The sequence below is a fragment of the Leptodactylus fuscus genome, chromosome 11, assembly GCF_031893055.1.
Source record: "Leptodactylus fuscus isolate aLepFus1 chromosome 11, aLepFus1.hap2, whole genome shotgun sequence".
NCBI classification, from domain to species: domain Eukaryota; kingdom Metazoa; phylum Chordata; class Amphibia; order Anura; family Leptodactylidae; genus Leptodactylus; species Leptodactylus fuscus.
This window is the reverse complement of record NC_134275.1, coordinates 46674210-46692710: the sequence shown is the minus strand read 5'-3', so window position 1 is coordinate 46692710 and position 18501 is coordinate 46674210. Positions and strand designations below refer to the sequence as shown.

Here is an 18501-nt window from a genome sequence, read left to right as displayed (position 1 = left end):
AGAGCTGCAAGGCTGCAGTACTATCCACTGAGCCACTGTGTGGCCCCCGCTCGATAGCTCTGACTCTGTAAGGTTTGTGCCCCCCTGAGGATGCTTCCGCTGCGACTTCTAGCCACTAAAAGATTGAGCACTGCTGGGAATGTTCTGGACCTCCTGGTACTCATACCATTGAAGAACTCTACAGTCAGCTGAAATGGCTGATAGCAGAGAGCAATAGACACCATTCCACTATATAGTGAGAGCAGACAGGACAGTTTTTGGACTCAACGTAAGTAAGTTGAATGAACACATTTCCCATAGCTTCAATACTAGGCACAATCTATGGACAGAAGTGGTCCTGATTTTTCCATTTTGAATAACCCCTTTAGGTGACTTCTTGTCTATATGTGATAAAGAAGGGATCCCCTCTGTATTAGAGTAACTCCAGCACTGGAGGACTCAAGGAACCATGTAATACTATTAATCATATGACTGAAGTACAAGTACATGTAATTCCACATTTCTCCTGTAGTGGCCACTGCTGGAGGAACGAGCAGCCGCCCACATCTTTCCCCTGCACCTCAGACCTGATCACTTTGGAGAAGTCTGATAACAGAGTCATAGATTACAAGTCACAACATAGTGAATGGTGACTGGCCAAATTTTTGGACTCAGCACCCTTTAAGTAAGGTTAATGACCATTTTGATAGTGGGACAACGTGTGCCCTTTGGTATGTGGTATGTCACGTCTTTCTGGGTGCAGTTTCACTACTTGTTTCCTATATCTGAAATACCAGATGACAGCAGCCATATTTTTCCAATCATGGGCAACTCTTTTAAGTCTTCCCTTGTCCATATTTCCTATAATGGACATCCTGAGCCCATCTGTATTATAGTGGCTCCTGCTATAGCGGACTCCGTGCACTGCAGGAGAAAGGAGCAGCTTCCTCCTTCCCATCAGACCTGATCACTTGGGAGGGGGCTGATACCAGATAGCAATAGATCACAATTCACAGCACAATAAATGGAGTCAGGGCCTCAACGCCCCTTTAAGTAAATTCAATGAACATTTTGATAGTGTGACATGTCTTAGATTAGCTCTTACTCTGGAGGACTCAGTACACTGAGTAATACGCTAATTGAACTGAAGCCCCAGTTATACAACCTTTGTCCAGCAGTGGCCACTGCAGGAGAAATGATCAGACATTCACAGCTTCCTCCCACCCATCAGACCTGAGCACTTGGGGAATTTGTTGATCACCTGATCCCTGGTAGGTCCTCCTCTAGAGAGAGGGGTGTCCAGAATTTAGGCAGTCCTGGGTAAACAACCCCATTTAATTTGTGCTCTGATTTAAAGGGATATTGTACTCATCTGTGATTTAAGGTCACGTAATGTACCCCCTCCCCAATTACAAAAATGACTTAGCGGTGATGTTACTGACTTTTTCTCCCCCCCTGTAGAGCTATAAGAGTGATGTTACAGAGTTTTGCTGCCCCCTACAGAGCTACATGTATATACCAAGCTGCTTTTGACCTGTTAAGGGAGCATAAAACACAAACTGCTTCTTGTCTGCAGATTCATGAGGGTTAGGGGGGGTCAACGTGAATAGTCAGACCAAATTAAAATGCATGGAGCCTGGCTATGGATTCCCACACCGAATCACAATGACTACCCAGAATCCCCTGCTGCAGGCCCCATTCATGAGATACACACAAGCAGCGGGCCTGGATTACTACAGACAATGCAGAACTACATGACACCCTTTATGGAGGATTCCCTCATTGAATAGGCCAGACAATAGGGGTCTCCTATACAATGCAGCAGGGACCTGTGGTAGGATTTTATATTATACTGTATTGGACAATCTGATTGGACTGTACAGATATACACCTATTACAAGGGGTTATTTAGAGGGTCAGTTTTGGGGGTGCCTAAGCCAAAGGAAGGTTCCCCCCCTCCATAAAGGTAGCGGGCACTGTTTTTTCTTCTATGAGAAACCTAAAGCAGGATGCTCCAGAGTTGTGGTAAATGGGAAGGGGGCACTTAGCTAGAGCAAGCCTCTCTGAAGATACTAATCTAGCAAGGGTTAAATAGACACACTTGAAATAATTGCCCAGGATTACAGAATTGGTGCCCTGAGGCTGCATGATACCATGGGGAGCAAGGGGAGGGGGCGTCATGGGGAGGGGGGCGTCACTGGTGTCAATTCTTGCACTAAACAATCAGACAATAACCAGGACTATGCTACATTATAGTAAAGGTAACACAATTGTAACAATTTTAGCCTAAAATGAGCATAATCTGTGGTTGGTTTTTTTTGTAAGGGGGGTCAGAAGTGATTGTAGTACATTTACCAGTTTCCTAGGTAGATAGGAACTGGGCGCGCTGTTGCATAGGAGTCTATGGACATTTTTTGTCACTTAAAGTGGTGAACGGTGGTATTGCAGCTGGTAGATGCAATTTTTGTTAAAGCTAAAAATACAAGCAGGAAGTTTTTTAATTTGATTTAACCCTATATACATATAGTACCGACACCATGTGATGACTGATTATGTTACTGTATAAGCAGCTGCTGTTTATTGAGCACCTGGCTTTGCTAGTTTTTCTTTCACTTTGAGATTAGATTACTGAACTAGGCGGCCCCAGGAGTTGCCCCTGTCCCTGCAGGTCCTTGATGTCTGCCAGGTATGTAGATTGTGTGATCTGTTTACTGTCTGTAATCAGGATCAAGTAGATCCTCTGTAGCTGAGTTTGCACATATGTGAGTCTGCTACAAGAATGGGCCTATTCCTTGCACCGTTGCATTATAAGTATAACTATTATAATACTATTTAGTGTGGCCCCTGGCGAATTGGAATTTTTACTGGTTTGATTGACACTGGCTCCAGGAGGAGAGAGACCGCCATGGGGTCCTAAGCTACGGCTGGTGATATTTCTGTGCACAGTAACATCCTTTCTAGCCAACTATGAATGGTTATTACTGTCAAAGGATTGGGAAGTGGCTGACAACTCTTAAATGTTGAGCTCCATTGCTTACTAAAGTTTAGTGGGGTCTGGACTGCCCCATTGACTTTCATACCCCTATCTTGCCTTCTGCCTATGTATGAGCACAATATAAGATCATGATCATGGACCTTAAAAGGGACCTCTCACTTTATACAATAATATAACTGCCTAATTAAATGGACACTGCACAAAAATATGGCTCCATCTCCCTTAAAGAGGACCTTTTTACCACCTCCACCAACTTGAATTAATTCTTTAATAAGTGCTAAGTGATTCTGGCACAGTTGGAATTTTTCTCTAGCCCCCACCATTCCTGAGCGGTCAGTGCAGTTAGTTTTGGTGCTTAATACGCTAACTAGACTCCCTAATGTCTAGTGGGTGGTGCCAGGTAGGAGCACGCAAGGGGGTGTGAGAGGAATACTAGACTCCTTAATGTCAAGTGGGTGGTGTCATGCAGGAACAGGCAAGGAGGTGTGATCGAGAAATCCAATCAGATCTAGCCAGTGTCACAGCTAAGAGTCACGCCCCCTTGTCTGCTCCTGCCTGACACCACCCACTTGACATAGGGAAGTCTAGTTAGCATATCAGGCACCAAAACTAACAGTACTGATTTCTCGGGACCTGTGTGGACTGGAGAAAAAAATCCCAACTGCTCCAGAATCAGTGGCGGGGTGACTATTAATGGATGAAAAACACTTGAGTTCGTGGTGGTGAAAGGTCCTCTGTTATTGTGCACTTGAATACACTCTATTGCTCCCTCTTATCCGCCGTTTCAGGTTGTGGTGTTCCATGATGATAGATTGCTGAGACATTTCCATCCATATGTGTGTGACTGATATCAGCAGCTCCTCTTATAACGCTGTTGTCCGGGACGATAGGTGTTGTGGCCCTTTAACTCTACAAGTCCTAACCCACACAGGAGAGGTTTGCATGGGCGAAGGGCAGGCCACCAGGCAGTAGCCCTGGCACACAAATGGTTTCCCCCTCCAGATGTTGTGTCCTGCAGGAGGGGCTGTTGGTGCAGCTGTCAGGGCTCTAGTTTCAGAGTTCCTTCCCCTCCTCCTGAGTCTCAGCATCCACAGCTCAATCTTTTATCCTCTCCAAACAAGCCCGGCTCTCAGTCTGCAGGAGCCCACAGCCAAGTAATGTGACTCAGCCCTTGTCCTGGAAGCAGCGGCTGCAGGAGGCCGACCCGGGGACTAGGAGGAGATGGGAGGCTGCTTCTCACGCCGCAGACCCAGGGGTGAGTACACACCAAGCATCGCCTTAGGGCTGCAGTCACACAGGGAGTTTTTACAAACAAGTACAGGAATGGAGAAAAAGTATCAGCCACTCCTTTATGCTCTTCGGTCTTTCTGACCATAAAGCTGCATCAGAAATTGCATGTGTGATTACTGACTTAAAGGGTGCAAGGCAAAGCTTTAGATTGTAACGTTGGAGGGTCCAGTCTCCTTGTCATAGGGTATGTTTACTGTAAAGGTTGCAGAGTATCAGAGCAATGATGATTATCATGGGGGGCTCACACCATAAACTAGCAGTGGAGACCCCCAACAACTTCCTAGAGGGAAACGGGGCAAGTGAGGTGTGGACCCCCAATGACTATGTTGTGCAGTAACTATGCCATAGGTCTATGGTGGGAAAACCCCTCTAAGGGGTTAATTCCAAAGAACAAGAGGGAAGGGGTCATAAGTGAGTGACCTCAGTAAAGCCAGTTAAAGGGGATTGTTTCCTAAAAAGTTCACACTGGGGGCAGTAACATCTCCTGTTAGAGGCCTGCAAGCAGCAGAAGCCCAGCCCACATCTGTGGGTTAAGTTTTGCAACATTGTAGCAACAATGTCATTTAAGTAGCAATCTAAGACCTTAGAACTGCAATAAAATAGCAAAGATTATTGATACAGCAAATACCTCATTGTATCCCCGACACATAGAGGAATCTACCTGGTGTGAACAGCGCAGGAGTCATCATATTGTCCTGTCATATCCATGTAGTCCTGTGTGATCCTGCATGACAGTGCAGAGACTCTGGAGACATAAGGGAAATATATGCATCAATTTAATTAGTAAACAACTTCCCCCTCTCCCATTTCATTATTAAGACAAGGTTATTGTTACTTTATCACAATTTTAACATCTACATAAGAAGTTTATTGTACTCCAGATCTGCACTCACTATTCTGCTGGTGCAGTCACTGTGTACATACATTACTTATCCTGTACTGATTCTGAGTTATATCCTGTATTATACTCCAGAGCTGCACTCGTGTGTGTGTGTGTATGTATATATATATATATATATATATATATATATATATATATATATATATATATATTACATTACTGATCCTGAGCTATATCCTGTATTATACTCCAGAGGTGCGCTCACTATTCTGCTTCCTAGAACAAGGTCTGTGGAGACACTAACAGGTGATCCCGATGGATTTCAGCTCTGGAGGCTGCACAATAGTTTATGCAGTTCTAGTGTATTAGTATTTCACATTCTCAGACCATCTGGACGCTAGAGGTTATAGCATCCATCTAAGGTGGATGGTTGCTGTCTGGTACTGAATGGGTTAAGCCTTTTAGATATGGTTCCAGAATGCTATAAAAGGGAATCTCTGGCAGGAGGAGACTCTCTGGTTCCTTCAAGATCTTTATCCTTCCTCCTGGAGTTTCATGCTAAAGTCCTGACTCATTTACATAAGTAACGTTGTAGGGATCACAGTTTTATGAGTCCTCTTTGGCTGTGGTGGCCATGTCTGGTTCCAGCGGTGGATGATGTGTGGCTGCGGCGCAGACTACAAGAGGAAGGATCTATTATAAATATTATTACAGCCCAGGAGAGATAACACAGCTGTGCTTGCTAGGACAATCTGGAGCTCTACATGGCTGCATGCTGGGACTTGTGGTTCACCACCACACACCATCTCAATCCAATGTTGGTCTATGGCAGTGATTTCCAACCTTTGGCTCCCCTACAGTTGAATACTACAACTCCCAGCATGCCTGTATCTTAAATGGGATGTCAAGATTTTGAATAACATGGTTGCTTTCTTCCAAAAACAGCACCACCCCTGTCTACAGGTTATGTGTGGTACTGCAGCTTAGCTCTATTGCAATGAATGGTGCAGAATTACACTGACACACACATCCTGTACACGGGGGAGGCGCTGTTTTAGAACAAGCGTGATATAGAGACATAGCTATGGGGGGGCTCAGATTGCAAATTGAGTCTAAGGTGCTCTTATCCATATGAGGAGACCAGTTATGTGTGTGGGGGTTCCAGATTTTGCATTGGAGCCCAGGAATTTCAAGTAATGCTTCAGTGTAGGTCACAAAACTAGTATGTCCATGTGACTCCTGAGAGCTCTGGTTGAACATGGACAGATTGTAATACTCTACTTTTCCTGCAGGGGGCGCTAGAGGGAAAGAACATTTATCAATTGAGCAGGAGGATTCTCTGGTAATAATGTATGTAGGTAGGGGACTCCATTATGATATGTCCCCCCCCTCCCTCCACCACTATGGCCTGCACCCCTGCCCAAAAATTGTCCATGGGACTAATCTGTGGCCACGTCCAGCCGCAGCCGCCCCGAATGACGTCTTGGAGCGCTCAGTTATAAACAAGGAGATGCCGATGATTTGGCTTGGCAACCGCAGAGGAAAGTGTTTGGTGTTGCAGATGCCGACAAACTGGTTGTGCGGTTATTTTACTGTGTTGAGCGAGGATTTCTCATTGGCAAAGTCTTGTGTGTTTACACTGTAGCTTACTGGCAGCTCTAGATGCATTCTCCATCATTACATGGACTGCTAGGCCATAAAGACCGCTTATCTGGATCATTCTAATTAATGAATAGAATTCCAGAATTGCAGTGATGTCTGACACATTCACTGGCAGAATGATGCGAGGGTCAGAGTAGGTAGCAAATGGGAATCTGCATCATAATATAGATGTATATGCCATGTACAACCTGTGGGACAATGCCTATGGGATCTTTTTGTCATACAATACGCCTTATGTTCAGGCTCAGGGGCGCTGTGTTGTTTGGACAACAGGAGATGACACATTATTAGACCGCCCTGTGTGAGAGAAGTCAGCTTCCTCCTGCCTGTGACACAGCGGTCTGGGTTGAAGGTTGCCTAATAGTGTACAGAATGCTATACAGTTGCAGTATATATATAGGGCGATAAAAGGACTGATGGGGGAGGGGGAGGTGTCCTTAAAAGGATCTTATTGAAAGTTATAGGTCTGAAGGCTGAGGCTGCACAAGAGAGATTTCCATACGTATTTGCCACCTTTAAGTTAGTGACAAGAGCAAGGATTGAAGAAGTGAAATGTCAAGTGATATGCAAAATGTTTACCCGATGATATACAGTAGGACCCTCCCCTAACTGAATGACCTCCATCATGATGCCCAAAAATGACCAGATACCGTAAACTGGTGCAGAGACTGGAACGGACTGCTAAACTAATACAGACCTCAGATCAGACCCCTATAAGCACAGCCCAGACCAGACTCCTAAATGTATACAGAGCCCAGACCAGACCCCTATATATAGATCTCAGGCCAGACCGTAAATGTATAGACTCCAGACGAGAGCCCTAAATATATACAGAACCTAGACCAGAGCCCTAAATATATACAGAGCCCAGACCAGAGCCCTAAAATATATACAGAACCCAGACCAGAGCCCTAAATATATACAGAACCCAGACCAGAGCCCTAAATATATACGGAACCCAGACCAGAGCCCTAAAATATATACAGAACCCAGACCAGAGCCCTAAATATATACAGAATCTAGACCAGAGCCCTAAATGTATACAGAGCCCAAACCAGAGCCCTAAATATATACAGAACCCAGACCAGAGCCCTAAAATATATACAGAACCCAGACCAGAGCCCTAAATATATACAGAATCTAGACCAGAGCCCTAAATGTATACAGAGCCCAAACCAGAGCCCTAAATATATACAGAACCCAGACCAGAGCCCTAAAATATATACAGAACCCAGACCAGAGCCCTAAATATATACAGAATCTAGACCAGAGCCCTAAATGTATACAGAGCCCAGACCAGAGCCCTAAATATACTGTATAAACAGACCAGAGCCCTAAATGTATACAGAGCCCAGACCAGAGCCCTAAATGTATACAGAGCCCAGACTAGAGCCCCAAATGTATACAGACCAGACCCTAAATGTATACAGAGCTCAGACCAGCACCCTAAATTTATACAGAGCCCAGACTAGAGCCCTAAATATATCCCGGGCCCAGAGCAGAGCCCTAAATATATACAGACCTCAGACCAGACCTCTATATACAGACACAGACAAGACCCCTAAATATCTCCATATCCCATACCAGTATCTAGACTGTAACAGTGGTGTTATCTATCTGAACATACAGTATGTAGTGATTTTTCTCCAGAGCAGAACTCATATAGAGGAAGACATGTTCAGGTTTCTGTGCCGCACCCTATACTGTATGACATGACCCATCATTTGCTGTGACCTGTGAGGGGGTCATGTGAAGTCCCGGCTTCTGCGTCACGCCAAAATCCTGCAGCATGAAAGGCAAATAACAGCTCAAAGTACTGTACATTCAAGTCAGAACAAAGAGCACATGGGTGTATCAATACAATTAGAGGAGCCGATTAACCCCTTATACCCTGCAGGATTATTATAGGAATGCTCCATTTGGCTCTGTTCTCCTGTAGCTCCTTTTGGGTATTGCTATCCAGCTTTCTTAGGTTCAGTCTGCAAACGACACATCCTACTCCTAGGATGAACTTCACGACCTGGGAGTATACAGCGCCCCCTCCTTCCAGTGCATCCCATTTGTCCTCCCAGTAAGGGCTGTATGTCTGGGGAGGGGGGAGGCCCATCCATATGGAACCCTCCTGGACCTGCACTATGAGATTCCTTACAGTACAATGTCGTGATTCATCCATAACCCATGACTGTGCTGATAGGAATGACGTGGGCCGTCTTGAGGAAAGCCCAAATCTGACTGTAATGTTCTGCATATGTAATGTCTGCAGGGTGTGGGCCCCGTCTGCTCCCCCACAAGGGACTGCTGGATCCCAGAATAGATACTGGAATGTAATGTAATAACCTTATATTGGGTGTCTGTGCTGTAACTGTAATGAAGATGCTAAAATGTCTACATGTGTAGCCAGACTTAAGTTTATAGGGCTACTTTTTTGGCCCCCAAAATTTCTTCTCCATTCTTCTCATTTTAAGTAATGGCTGTCCATTGATTTCAATAGGATACCAGCTCAATGTAGAGGACCCTCTGCAGGGGTCAAAGGACAATCTGCAAAGTGTGATCCAATATGAACAATCCCTTTAAGGAGTACTGTTTGTCAGTCGATTGGATTTTCTTGGGGAGAACTTAACTAACTATTTCCACCCTTGCTATGATTCCAGGGGTGGGGCTTCATTAAAGGGTGGAGCTAGGTATATCTGGTTTCTTATTGCAGAAGAGCCATGGCGGAGAGCTTCTGCTGCGGCCAGGTGCCTTACAGCCAGAGAGAGGTTTTATAGAATATGGGGAGATTACTGTGGTTATGTGCTAAGATTTCTATAACAGTAGTCAATACTTCTTTCTAAAATTAATGCACATGTTTATACTCTACTGATCCCTACTATTAAAAGGGAAGGGCTTTATTAATGGGTGGAGGTAGGCGTGTCCAGTTTCTTACTGTAAAAATAACAGTGGCATAGGGCTCATGCTAGGAACAGGTGCCTTACAGCCAAAGACAGGTTCTAGAGATGGCGCTTGTGGGGTTCCCATTAGATTCTGCTAAGTTTCCTATAATAGGGATCGCTAAAATAAGGCCTACTGATCCCTATTGCTAAATAGACAGGGCTTTATTAATGGGTGGAGCAAGGCGTACCAAGTTTCCTACTGCAGAAATAAGGGGAGAGCGCCTGCTGCAGTAGGGTACATAACAGCCAAAGAGATTCTTGAGATGGAGGTGGTTCCTTTAGGATCTGCTAAGATTTATAATAATGAGTATCACCAACATAACATTTTAATATATTCCTGATACCTACTGTTTAAAGGGTGGTCTTCATTAATGGGTGGAGCTAGGTATACCTAGTTTCTTTTTGTTCTGGAGATGGGCTCCTGCTGCAGCCATGTGCCTTACAGAGAAGGCTTCTTCAGATGACGGTCAGGGGGTTCCATTTGGATCTGCTTCTCTTATAATAGGTATCAATGACATAGTATTTTACTGAAATTTATGTGAGTATATAGCCCCCTGATCCCTACTGTTAATGGGTGTGGCCTAATTACTGGGTGGGGCTAGGTGTGCCCGGGTTCTTAGTGCAGATAGAGCATTGACGGAGGGCTCCTGCTGAAGCCAAGAGCCTTAGCGACAGACCGAGGTGCTTGAGATGAAGGAGGTCCTTTAAGATTTGCTAAGATTTCTTATAATGGGTATTTCAAACTTAATCATAAATGTACATATTAAAGAGGCTCTATCACTGGATTTTCGCTATTTTAGATAAACATATGCCTGAATAGCCTTTAAAGGGGCTCTATCAGCAAAATTATGCTAATAGAGCCCCACATATGCGTGTATAGCCTTTAAAAAGGCTATTCAGGCACCGTAAGTGTTATATTAAATCCCAGTCCTGTTTTTAAATAAAAGCATTAAAACATATATGCTAATCTTACCGAACATGCACCATGGGCGGGGATGCACGGTGCGACGTCAGCTTCGGGCTTGCTTGCCTCTTCTGTCTTCTTGTAGCAACGCCCTCTGGTTCCGTGTCTTCTTACGGCTTTTTCTCTTCAAATCCCACACCTGTGTAGTAGCGCTTCCCTCAAGAGCGCTACTGCGCAGGCTCACTCGCGAACTGCCATTAAGTAAAATGGCGAGTGAGCCTGCGCAGTAGCGCTCTTGAGGGAAGCGCTACTACGCAGGCGCGGGATTTGAAGAGAAGAAGCCGGAAGAAGACACGGAACCAGAGGACGTTGCTACAAGAAGACAGAAGAGGCAGGCGTGCCCGAAGGTGACATCACATCGTGCATCCCCACCCATGACAAGCAGATAGGGGAGGGGGGCAGGTGAGAGCTCCAGGATTTCTGAACTCTTATCTCCTGCTCTTCCACTTATCAGTTGGTTTAATTGAATTTGGCTGATAAGGGCTGAGATAGGGAGTCCAGTACCTCTGTATGTATTACAAACTGACTCAAATCCAGCTCTGCTACATCATCCTCTACATTAGCTTCATACTGTGGTAATTCATTTACAACCAATCCCTCATTACTGACAGCAAACATAGCAGATAGCAGAGCAAGTGAAACCCTGCCCACCATTGTGCTGAAAAAAACAGGAGGTGAAGAGAGCACACACCATGCCTGTTGGTAAACAAGCGTGATGGGAATACCCCTTTAATGTCTGGTTTCTTACTGGAGAAATGCAGTGAGGGAGAGCTTCTGCTGTAGCCAGATGCCTTACAGCCAGAGTGAGGCTATTGAGATTGAGATCTGCTAAATTACCCGTCAGCACTGTGAACCTCTCCTGCCTCTGCAAGTCATATAACATCCCAATGACCCGAGGACCCAAGATCACACAAATATCTTCTGTGTCCGTGTGGATATTCCAGGGATGGTACAGGATATTAGTATGTCCATAAATCAGATGATGGCCGTGACTCACACAACATCTGTTTCTTTTAGGTGTAGAAGGAAACCAGTTTGAGAGAGACTTTGTGGCTGCCCATAACATATACAGGAAGAAACATGGCGCCCCACCACTCCAGCTCAACCGGGAGCTCTGCCGCTCAGCACAGGCATGGGCAGACCACCTACTGTCCATCCGGACCCTCAAACACAGCGGGACAGACCATGGAGAGAACCTGTACTACAAATACAGCTCCAGCACCAGAGAGCTTCCAGGTAACGCCTGCACATACTGAGTTATATGGCACCTCAAGTATTGCCCACAACCCATCAAAAAATGGGACTATTGCTCTTTAAGGGGATGTAAAAAGGTTTTAGCGATAAAAGTACCTTCCACTTGGGTGGGCACAGGACAACTGGATGATCTATTTTTATTCAGTGGACATCAGGTAATACCTTGTTTGTCCTGAGGTAGCGCTGCAGAGGAGCAGAGCACTTCCCCAGTAACTCCACTGTGTGTAATACTAAGTTCAGGTGCTGAGGGGGGGGGGGGGGGGGGTCGGGTCCTTGTGTCATGCTCCACCCCCACAATCCTGGGCACATTCCTAGTCCAACTCCCTCTAAGACAACATACTTCTGCCCACTTGTTTTTGGAATTAAAGGGGGTGTCCAGTCACAGCTGTGATTGGTATGACAGCTGCAGGAAATATTCCTAAATCACATGGTAATGTGTTTTATAAACCAGGTTTACTATATAGCTTTATTATATACTATTTCCACACTCCTCATTCCTCAGGAGGAGGCACACATTCTACATTCTAGCTTTGTCCTCTGCTCTATGTCTCCCCCTGTTGTATTTCATTTCAAACCTTAAGAGCAATCACTGCAATTGAAAAAAATGGGTGTGTTATCCCTGGGTGTGTTATGTAATGTACAGTGTTACTTGCTGACTGAGCACAGTATTATACTACAGGTATTAGTTTAGATTATAAGGCTTAGTGTGCGCACAATGTCAGCTCTGCTGCATAATAACCCTGACAGCCCCATCCCCAAACATGTACGAACCTGTGCCGATAGTTGTTATATTGTATAACCGATCGGTGCGGAATAAGAGGCGTGGACAGGATTATAAAGCTTGTAAAATATGGATTATATTATATATTATAGATAGATTATAATATAATCTATAACCATACATAAAGGGGCACACGCTAGACCTCATATTCACCCGCCTCTGCTCCATATGCAGCCTCTCTAACTCTCCATCCACGCTCCATCTGACCACAACCTGCTGACATTCTCTGCCCTCTTCTCTCCATTAGACACCCCAACCTCTAAACCAGTCTTTCTCAAAGTGGGCGATAACGCCCCCTTGTGGGCGCTGGAGGCCTATAGGGGGGCAGTAAAGGGCACAGAGAAGATTGGGGGGCGTTGAAGCGGTTTAGGGGGGCGATGGCTAATTTAAAGGGGTGGTATAACAATGATCCTATCTATATTGCTTGTTAATGTGGATTTAAGACTTTTCCTAAATACACTGCTTCAGCAAAACTGCTTTGTTTGTCCACTATCTTACTTTATTCACTTCATTCTGGACACTAGCACCTGGCCCCCTGCTCATTGCTGAGGGAGCCACATGACGTAGCTCCCTGCTGTGTGGGGGGAGAGAGGGGGGGGGGGCTGAGTGTACAGAGCCAGCCTGTGTCTGCACCACACATACACATCACATACACATCACCTAGCTCCCTGCTGTGAGATAGGGGGGGGGGGGTGGAATAAGTGCTGCTTTCTTATATGAAGCAGTCTAAATCCTACTGGGCTAAAGGACCTGGTCTCTCTGTTCACTAGGATAAAGCTTTATTATATAGAGCAGGCTGCTAGTGGGCAGAGGAGCCAGGTCCTTTAGGAAACTCCGTACAAGGTAAATCCAAGTCTACAGGACCTTTTGATGACATCACAGGCCCTTCAGTCATCCCATAGGATCATGCTATGTGGTGGGTGGAGCTACACATTAATTTGGGGGCGGGGCTAATTGACGCAAGCAAACAGGAAGAAAGAAGATTTTTAGGCAGCTTAGAAGGCAGATCAAGCTTCATGAGGCTACCCCTTTAAAATTGTTTTTTTGCTTTTAACACAAACTTTACCGCTCCTTTACGCTTAACGCGCGTTTCCTCATGTAACGCCATCTAGGGGACTAGACAGTAACTATTTCCTGTCCAAAAGTTGTCAAACTGTACCATAGATGGCGGTAAGCTCCAATGCGAAGCGAGAAGTTTCTAGTCCATTCTCGAAAGTACTAGGCCCGCCCGCTGCCTCATATAAAAGCGCACGCGCCATCATGTCACAGCGAGTCATGTCATTCGACGATATTATGAAAACAAGTGAATTTAGCCGCTAAAAAAATTTGGGGGGGCGCTAGAAAATAATTAATTCTCGAAGTGGGCGGTAGACAAAATAAGTTTGAGAACCTCTGCTCTAAACCAACACGCCCCCGCAGGAACCTCAACCGCCTTGACACCTGCACCCTCTCAGACTCTCTCCTACCACTTGCTGACATATCCTCACTCCAAGACACAGATACCGCTGCTGCCTTCTATAATACCACCATTACCTCAGCCCTTGATTCTGTGGCCCCCTTCATCCTTGACCTGTTTCTCCACCGTCAGGGGATAATCATACACATTAGGGAGAGTGTGTGCTCATCACATGACCATGGACCGTAAATCACATGACCAAGGTCAGAGTTTTATCCTCTAGAAGTAACAATGAATGACAAGCAGAGATCTAGAAAACCGTGAGGAATTGATACAGAAAGTATATTGGAAAATTGTATATCTTTTTATTGTACATTTGTTTGTCAATATTGTTCTGAAAGTGACCAAGCCCTTTAACCTTCGTGGAGAGTCTGCACACCCCAATACATGTAAGGATCTGCCCCATCCAAAATAAGTGGGGTCACCCGTCTTTGCTCTTATGTGTATGGTCAGCTTAGTGTTTCCCAATCATTCCCATTAATAAAAAGTCTACTAACAGAACATGAAGTCCTCAATGTCTGACTGGGAGGGAACTTTTTTGGAGACCTTTTGTAGATAATTTCATGGTCCTTAATCCTTCCTTCAATGTATTTTCAATACTCCTTCTTAATCTTGGAACTAAAATCTTGTCTTTCTCATGCTACAGGTGAGGAGCCAGTTGACTCATGGTACGATGAAATAAAGAACTACGATTTTGCAAGGCCGGGATTCCGCAGTAACACAGGTAATATCAGTATTCAGACCAGAATGTTTTTGGACAACATACATTTGATGTTCTCTTTACTTAGTCATCTATTGTCTTCTGTAATTAAGGTCACTTCACCCAAGTTGTCTGGAAAGACTCTAAAGAAGTTGGCGTTGGTATAGCTACAGACGGTAATGGTCTTTTCTTTGTGGTCGGACAGTACAACCCGGCAGGTAACATCACCAATCCTGGCTATTTCGAGAGGAACGTGCTTCCCTCAGGTACAACTCTAACCGTATCGGATAGTGATGGATCAGGTTCACGATGGAAACCAAGTGGCAACAAGTCATCAGAACCTGAGAAAACAAGTGATCGAAAGCCAACAACAGTATTTGGCCGGCAAGGTAAGAAGACCAGATAAGAAAAACATTGCTCATTATAATACAGCAAGGCTATTCATGATCTCATTTATGGACCACGCAAACATGTTTTTTCTAAAATGTCCCATCTTCTGTTGGGTCCTTAGACTTCCCAGTGGTTGATGATTTATTGGTTGCTTCCATCCATCTTGGTCACCTACTTCTTTTCTCTTAAATTTTTTTAAGCCTTATTGTATGTTCTTATGAGTTGGGCTTTCTCATAACATGGTAGTTGGCCACTAGAACACAACAAGCCTACCTTCTTCCAAGTCGGAGCTTTAGCCTCAATCTGGTTTTAGGTTTTGCTTCTTCAAGAAGGAGGTTGGCTTGGTCTGGTCTAGGAGTCAACCACCATGGTCTCAAAGGTCTATGGTATCACGAGGCTTTATATTACAGGATACACACGCTGGTATCTAAGCTGTATCGGACCAAGGTGGAGTACTGGGTGGAATCTCATGATCATTGCATATTATTATATTTTTCAGCAGTGAAACTTGGCACTTTTGAACAAGAAGCTTTGGACACTCACAATAAGTATCGTCGGATGCATGGGGCACCTCCTCTACAACTGTCCCGGGAGCTGTGTGAATCTAGTCAGAAATGGGCTGACCACCTACTGTCCATCAATGCACTACAGCACAGCAACACCAACCATGGAGAGAACCTGTGGTACAAGTGGAACTCAAGCATGAGGGATGCGTCTGGTAAGGATTCACCACCAAACTCGCCACTTGTATTTGAATATTTTTAACTTATTGTCCCTTCTTCCTTATGCCGATTGTTTTGTACTTTAGGCTCCGAAGTGGTGGATACTTGGTACAACGAAATAAAGGACTACAACTTCAGCAAACCTGGCTTCCAGTCTAACACAGGTGAGGATAGAGATCCCTTCTGAGCTGTCCAGCTTGGTATGTGGGACCCCAGTGTAATATATGGGACTATAATTATCCCACAACGACAAGTTATGTCAGAGGTGCAATAATCTGCAGACAGCGCGAGTGGAATTTGAACAAAAACCTATAGCAGGAACCCAATTTACCATGTGTTGTCTTATATGGCAAAAGGGTCTTTGGGGACCCTCAGGCACCAGCTCCTTACTCTGCGCCCCCTCTAGCCCATGGCAGGTATAGCAGTTCTAGATGGTGACCGCACGTGCTGCACCGTTCTCATCTGTACACGCTTCATACTTGTGACCAATATCCTCAATAGCCCTTCAAACATACTGATCATGAATGCAATAAATTATAACACTTTGTACTGACATGAAAGCTGATGGGCTCATTGTGTAATGTCAATATTGTCTTGAGAGAAGCCCTGAATATGTCACTAATCTGAGAATGAAAGGCAGTTTATTATCCTGTATTCTACTCCAGAGCTGCACTCACTATTCTGCTGGTGCAGTCACTGTGTACATACATTACATTACTTATGCTGTACTGATCCTGAGTTACATCCTGTATTCTACTCCAGAGCTGCACTCACTATTCTGCTGGTACAGTCACTGTGTACATACATTACATTACTTATCCTGTACTGATCCTGAGTTATATCCTGAATTATGCTCCAGAGCTGCACTCACCATTGACAGAGGACAGTTAGTTTTTCATACATCAGGTCCCTGTGCTGTTCTATTACTGGTCTATTACCCTGAACGCCCACCAGTGGCTATACGTGGACCTAGAACATGAACCTTTCCCTGGTCTTGATGACCCTTCTCTTGATGAGTTTTTACGTTCTCCATTCCAGGTCACTTTACGCAGGTAGTCTGGAAGGACTCTAGAGAAGTTGGCATTGCCAAGGCTGTGGATGGTAAAGGGATGGTGATAGCAGTTGCGCAGTACAGTCCGGCTGGAAATATTACCAATCCTGGGTACTTCCAGAAGAACGTTCTGCCCAAAGGAACCCCAGTGACGGAGTCAACAACAAGTCCTGGTGACCGAGGGACGACATTTACCACCACCACCACTTATTTTCCTTCCCGTGGTGGAGATTCTTCATCATCATCTTCTACCGGTAACTTCTTCAGACTTCTGTGTATTGAAGAGTTTGTCAAACATTCCAGATCATCACTGATGTTATGGTGACCAGAGGAATATGTGGTTGCCCTTGGGGGTCTGTTGTTCTCTGGGTAGTCCTCCAGTTCTGAAGGTCCTGTTGGTCACAGCCCTTGCAACTAGAGCAGGGTCCAAGTTGGGTACATTGCCCAGTTGCCCCTCATCTTGTAACTTACTCTATTTCCTTTTCCAGTGGACCAAAGGACATTTGCACAGGAATTCCTGAAGGCCAACAATGCTTACCGATCACAACATGGAGCCAAACCCCTTCAGCTGAACACTCGGATTAGCCAAGATGCCCAGAAGTGGGCGGAACATCTCTTAACCTTAAAGACTCTGAAGCACAGTGACACCTCCTGCGGAGAGAATATTTGGGCTAAAACCGGAAGTCCGTCCATTACTGTGACAGGTCAGTAGAAGGACGGTTGGAAAATCCCTCCTTAGAGGGGAAGTCTACTTGTGACAAGCATGGTCCATTTAGCACATACTAAGCGGTGGTGCTTTAGATATGCACTTGGGAAAATATTTAACACTTCAGATGACCAGTCAGGCGATTAGAATGTGATATCACTGGACTATACAATAATCTGCGTCTGCCCTCTGGTGGTCATCAGTGGAATTGCAGTTCTTTGCTTAGTTTTTTTTTATTTTTTTATTCTTGTTTGTCAATTTTACATCTTTATACTATACATATATAATAGGAACACTTATACAGATAGTTACATTAATGCTGATGCTGGTTCTGCTCTGCCATCAGGTGGTCATCAGTAGAATTAGCCAACCAAGCAACCAAAATGGTGGAAGGTCTGCAAACCATGTCCTATGAGGAGCGGCTAAAAGAACTGGGATTGTTTAGTTTGCAGAAGAGAAGGCTGAGGGGAGATTTAATAGCAGTCTACAAATATCTGAAAGGTAGTCACAGTGCAGAGGGATCTACCCTATTCTCATTAGCACAAGGAAGTACAAGAAGCAATGGGATGAAACTAAAGGGAAAGAGATACAGATTAGACATTAGGAAAAACTTTCTGACAGTGAGGGTAGTGAGAGAGTGGAATAGGCTGCCACGGGAGGTGGTGGGCGCTCCATCAATGGAAATCTTCAAGCGGAATCTGGATAAACATATAGCTGGGATGATTTAGGAAAACCTGCACTCGCAGGGGGTTGGACCCGATGGCCCTTGAGGTCCGT

General features: G+C 44.9%; 1 protein-coding gene across 5 annotated transcripts in view; it reads left to right on the top strand.

Moving 5' to 3' along the window:
• Positions 1–18501, top strand: part of LOC142184596 (uncharacterized) — a 39457-nt gene that overhangs the window by 15696 nt on the left and 5260 nt on the right. For 4 of the 5 annotated variants that reach the window (XM_075259572.1, XM_075259569.1, XM_075259570.1 and 1 more), the window contains exons 6-12: positions 11682–11900; positions 14802–14879; positions 14969–15244; positions 15745–15963; positions 16054–16131; positions 17006–17272; positions 17507–17722. In XM_075259572.1, the coding sequence (XP_075115673.1) occupies positions 11682–11900; positions 14802–14879; positions 14969–15244; positions 15745–15963; positions 16054–16131; positions 17006–17272; positions 17507–17722 (1353 nt within the window). The remainder of the gene's footprint in view (positions 1–11681; positions 11901–14801; positions 14880–14968; positions 15245–15744; positions 15964–16053; positions 16132–17005; positions 17273–17506; positions 17723–18501) is intronic. The other variant, XM_075259573.1, reaches the window with a different exon arrangement.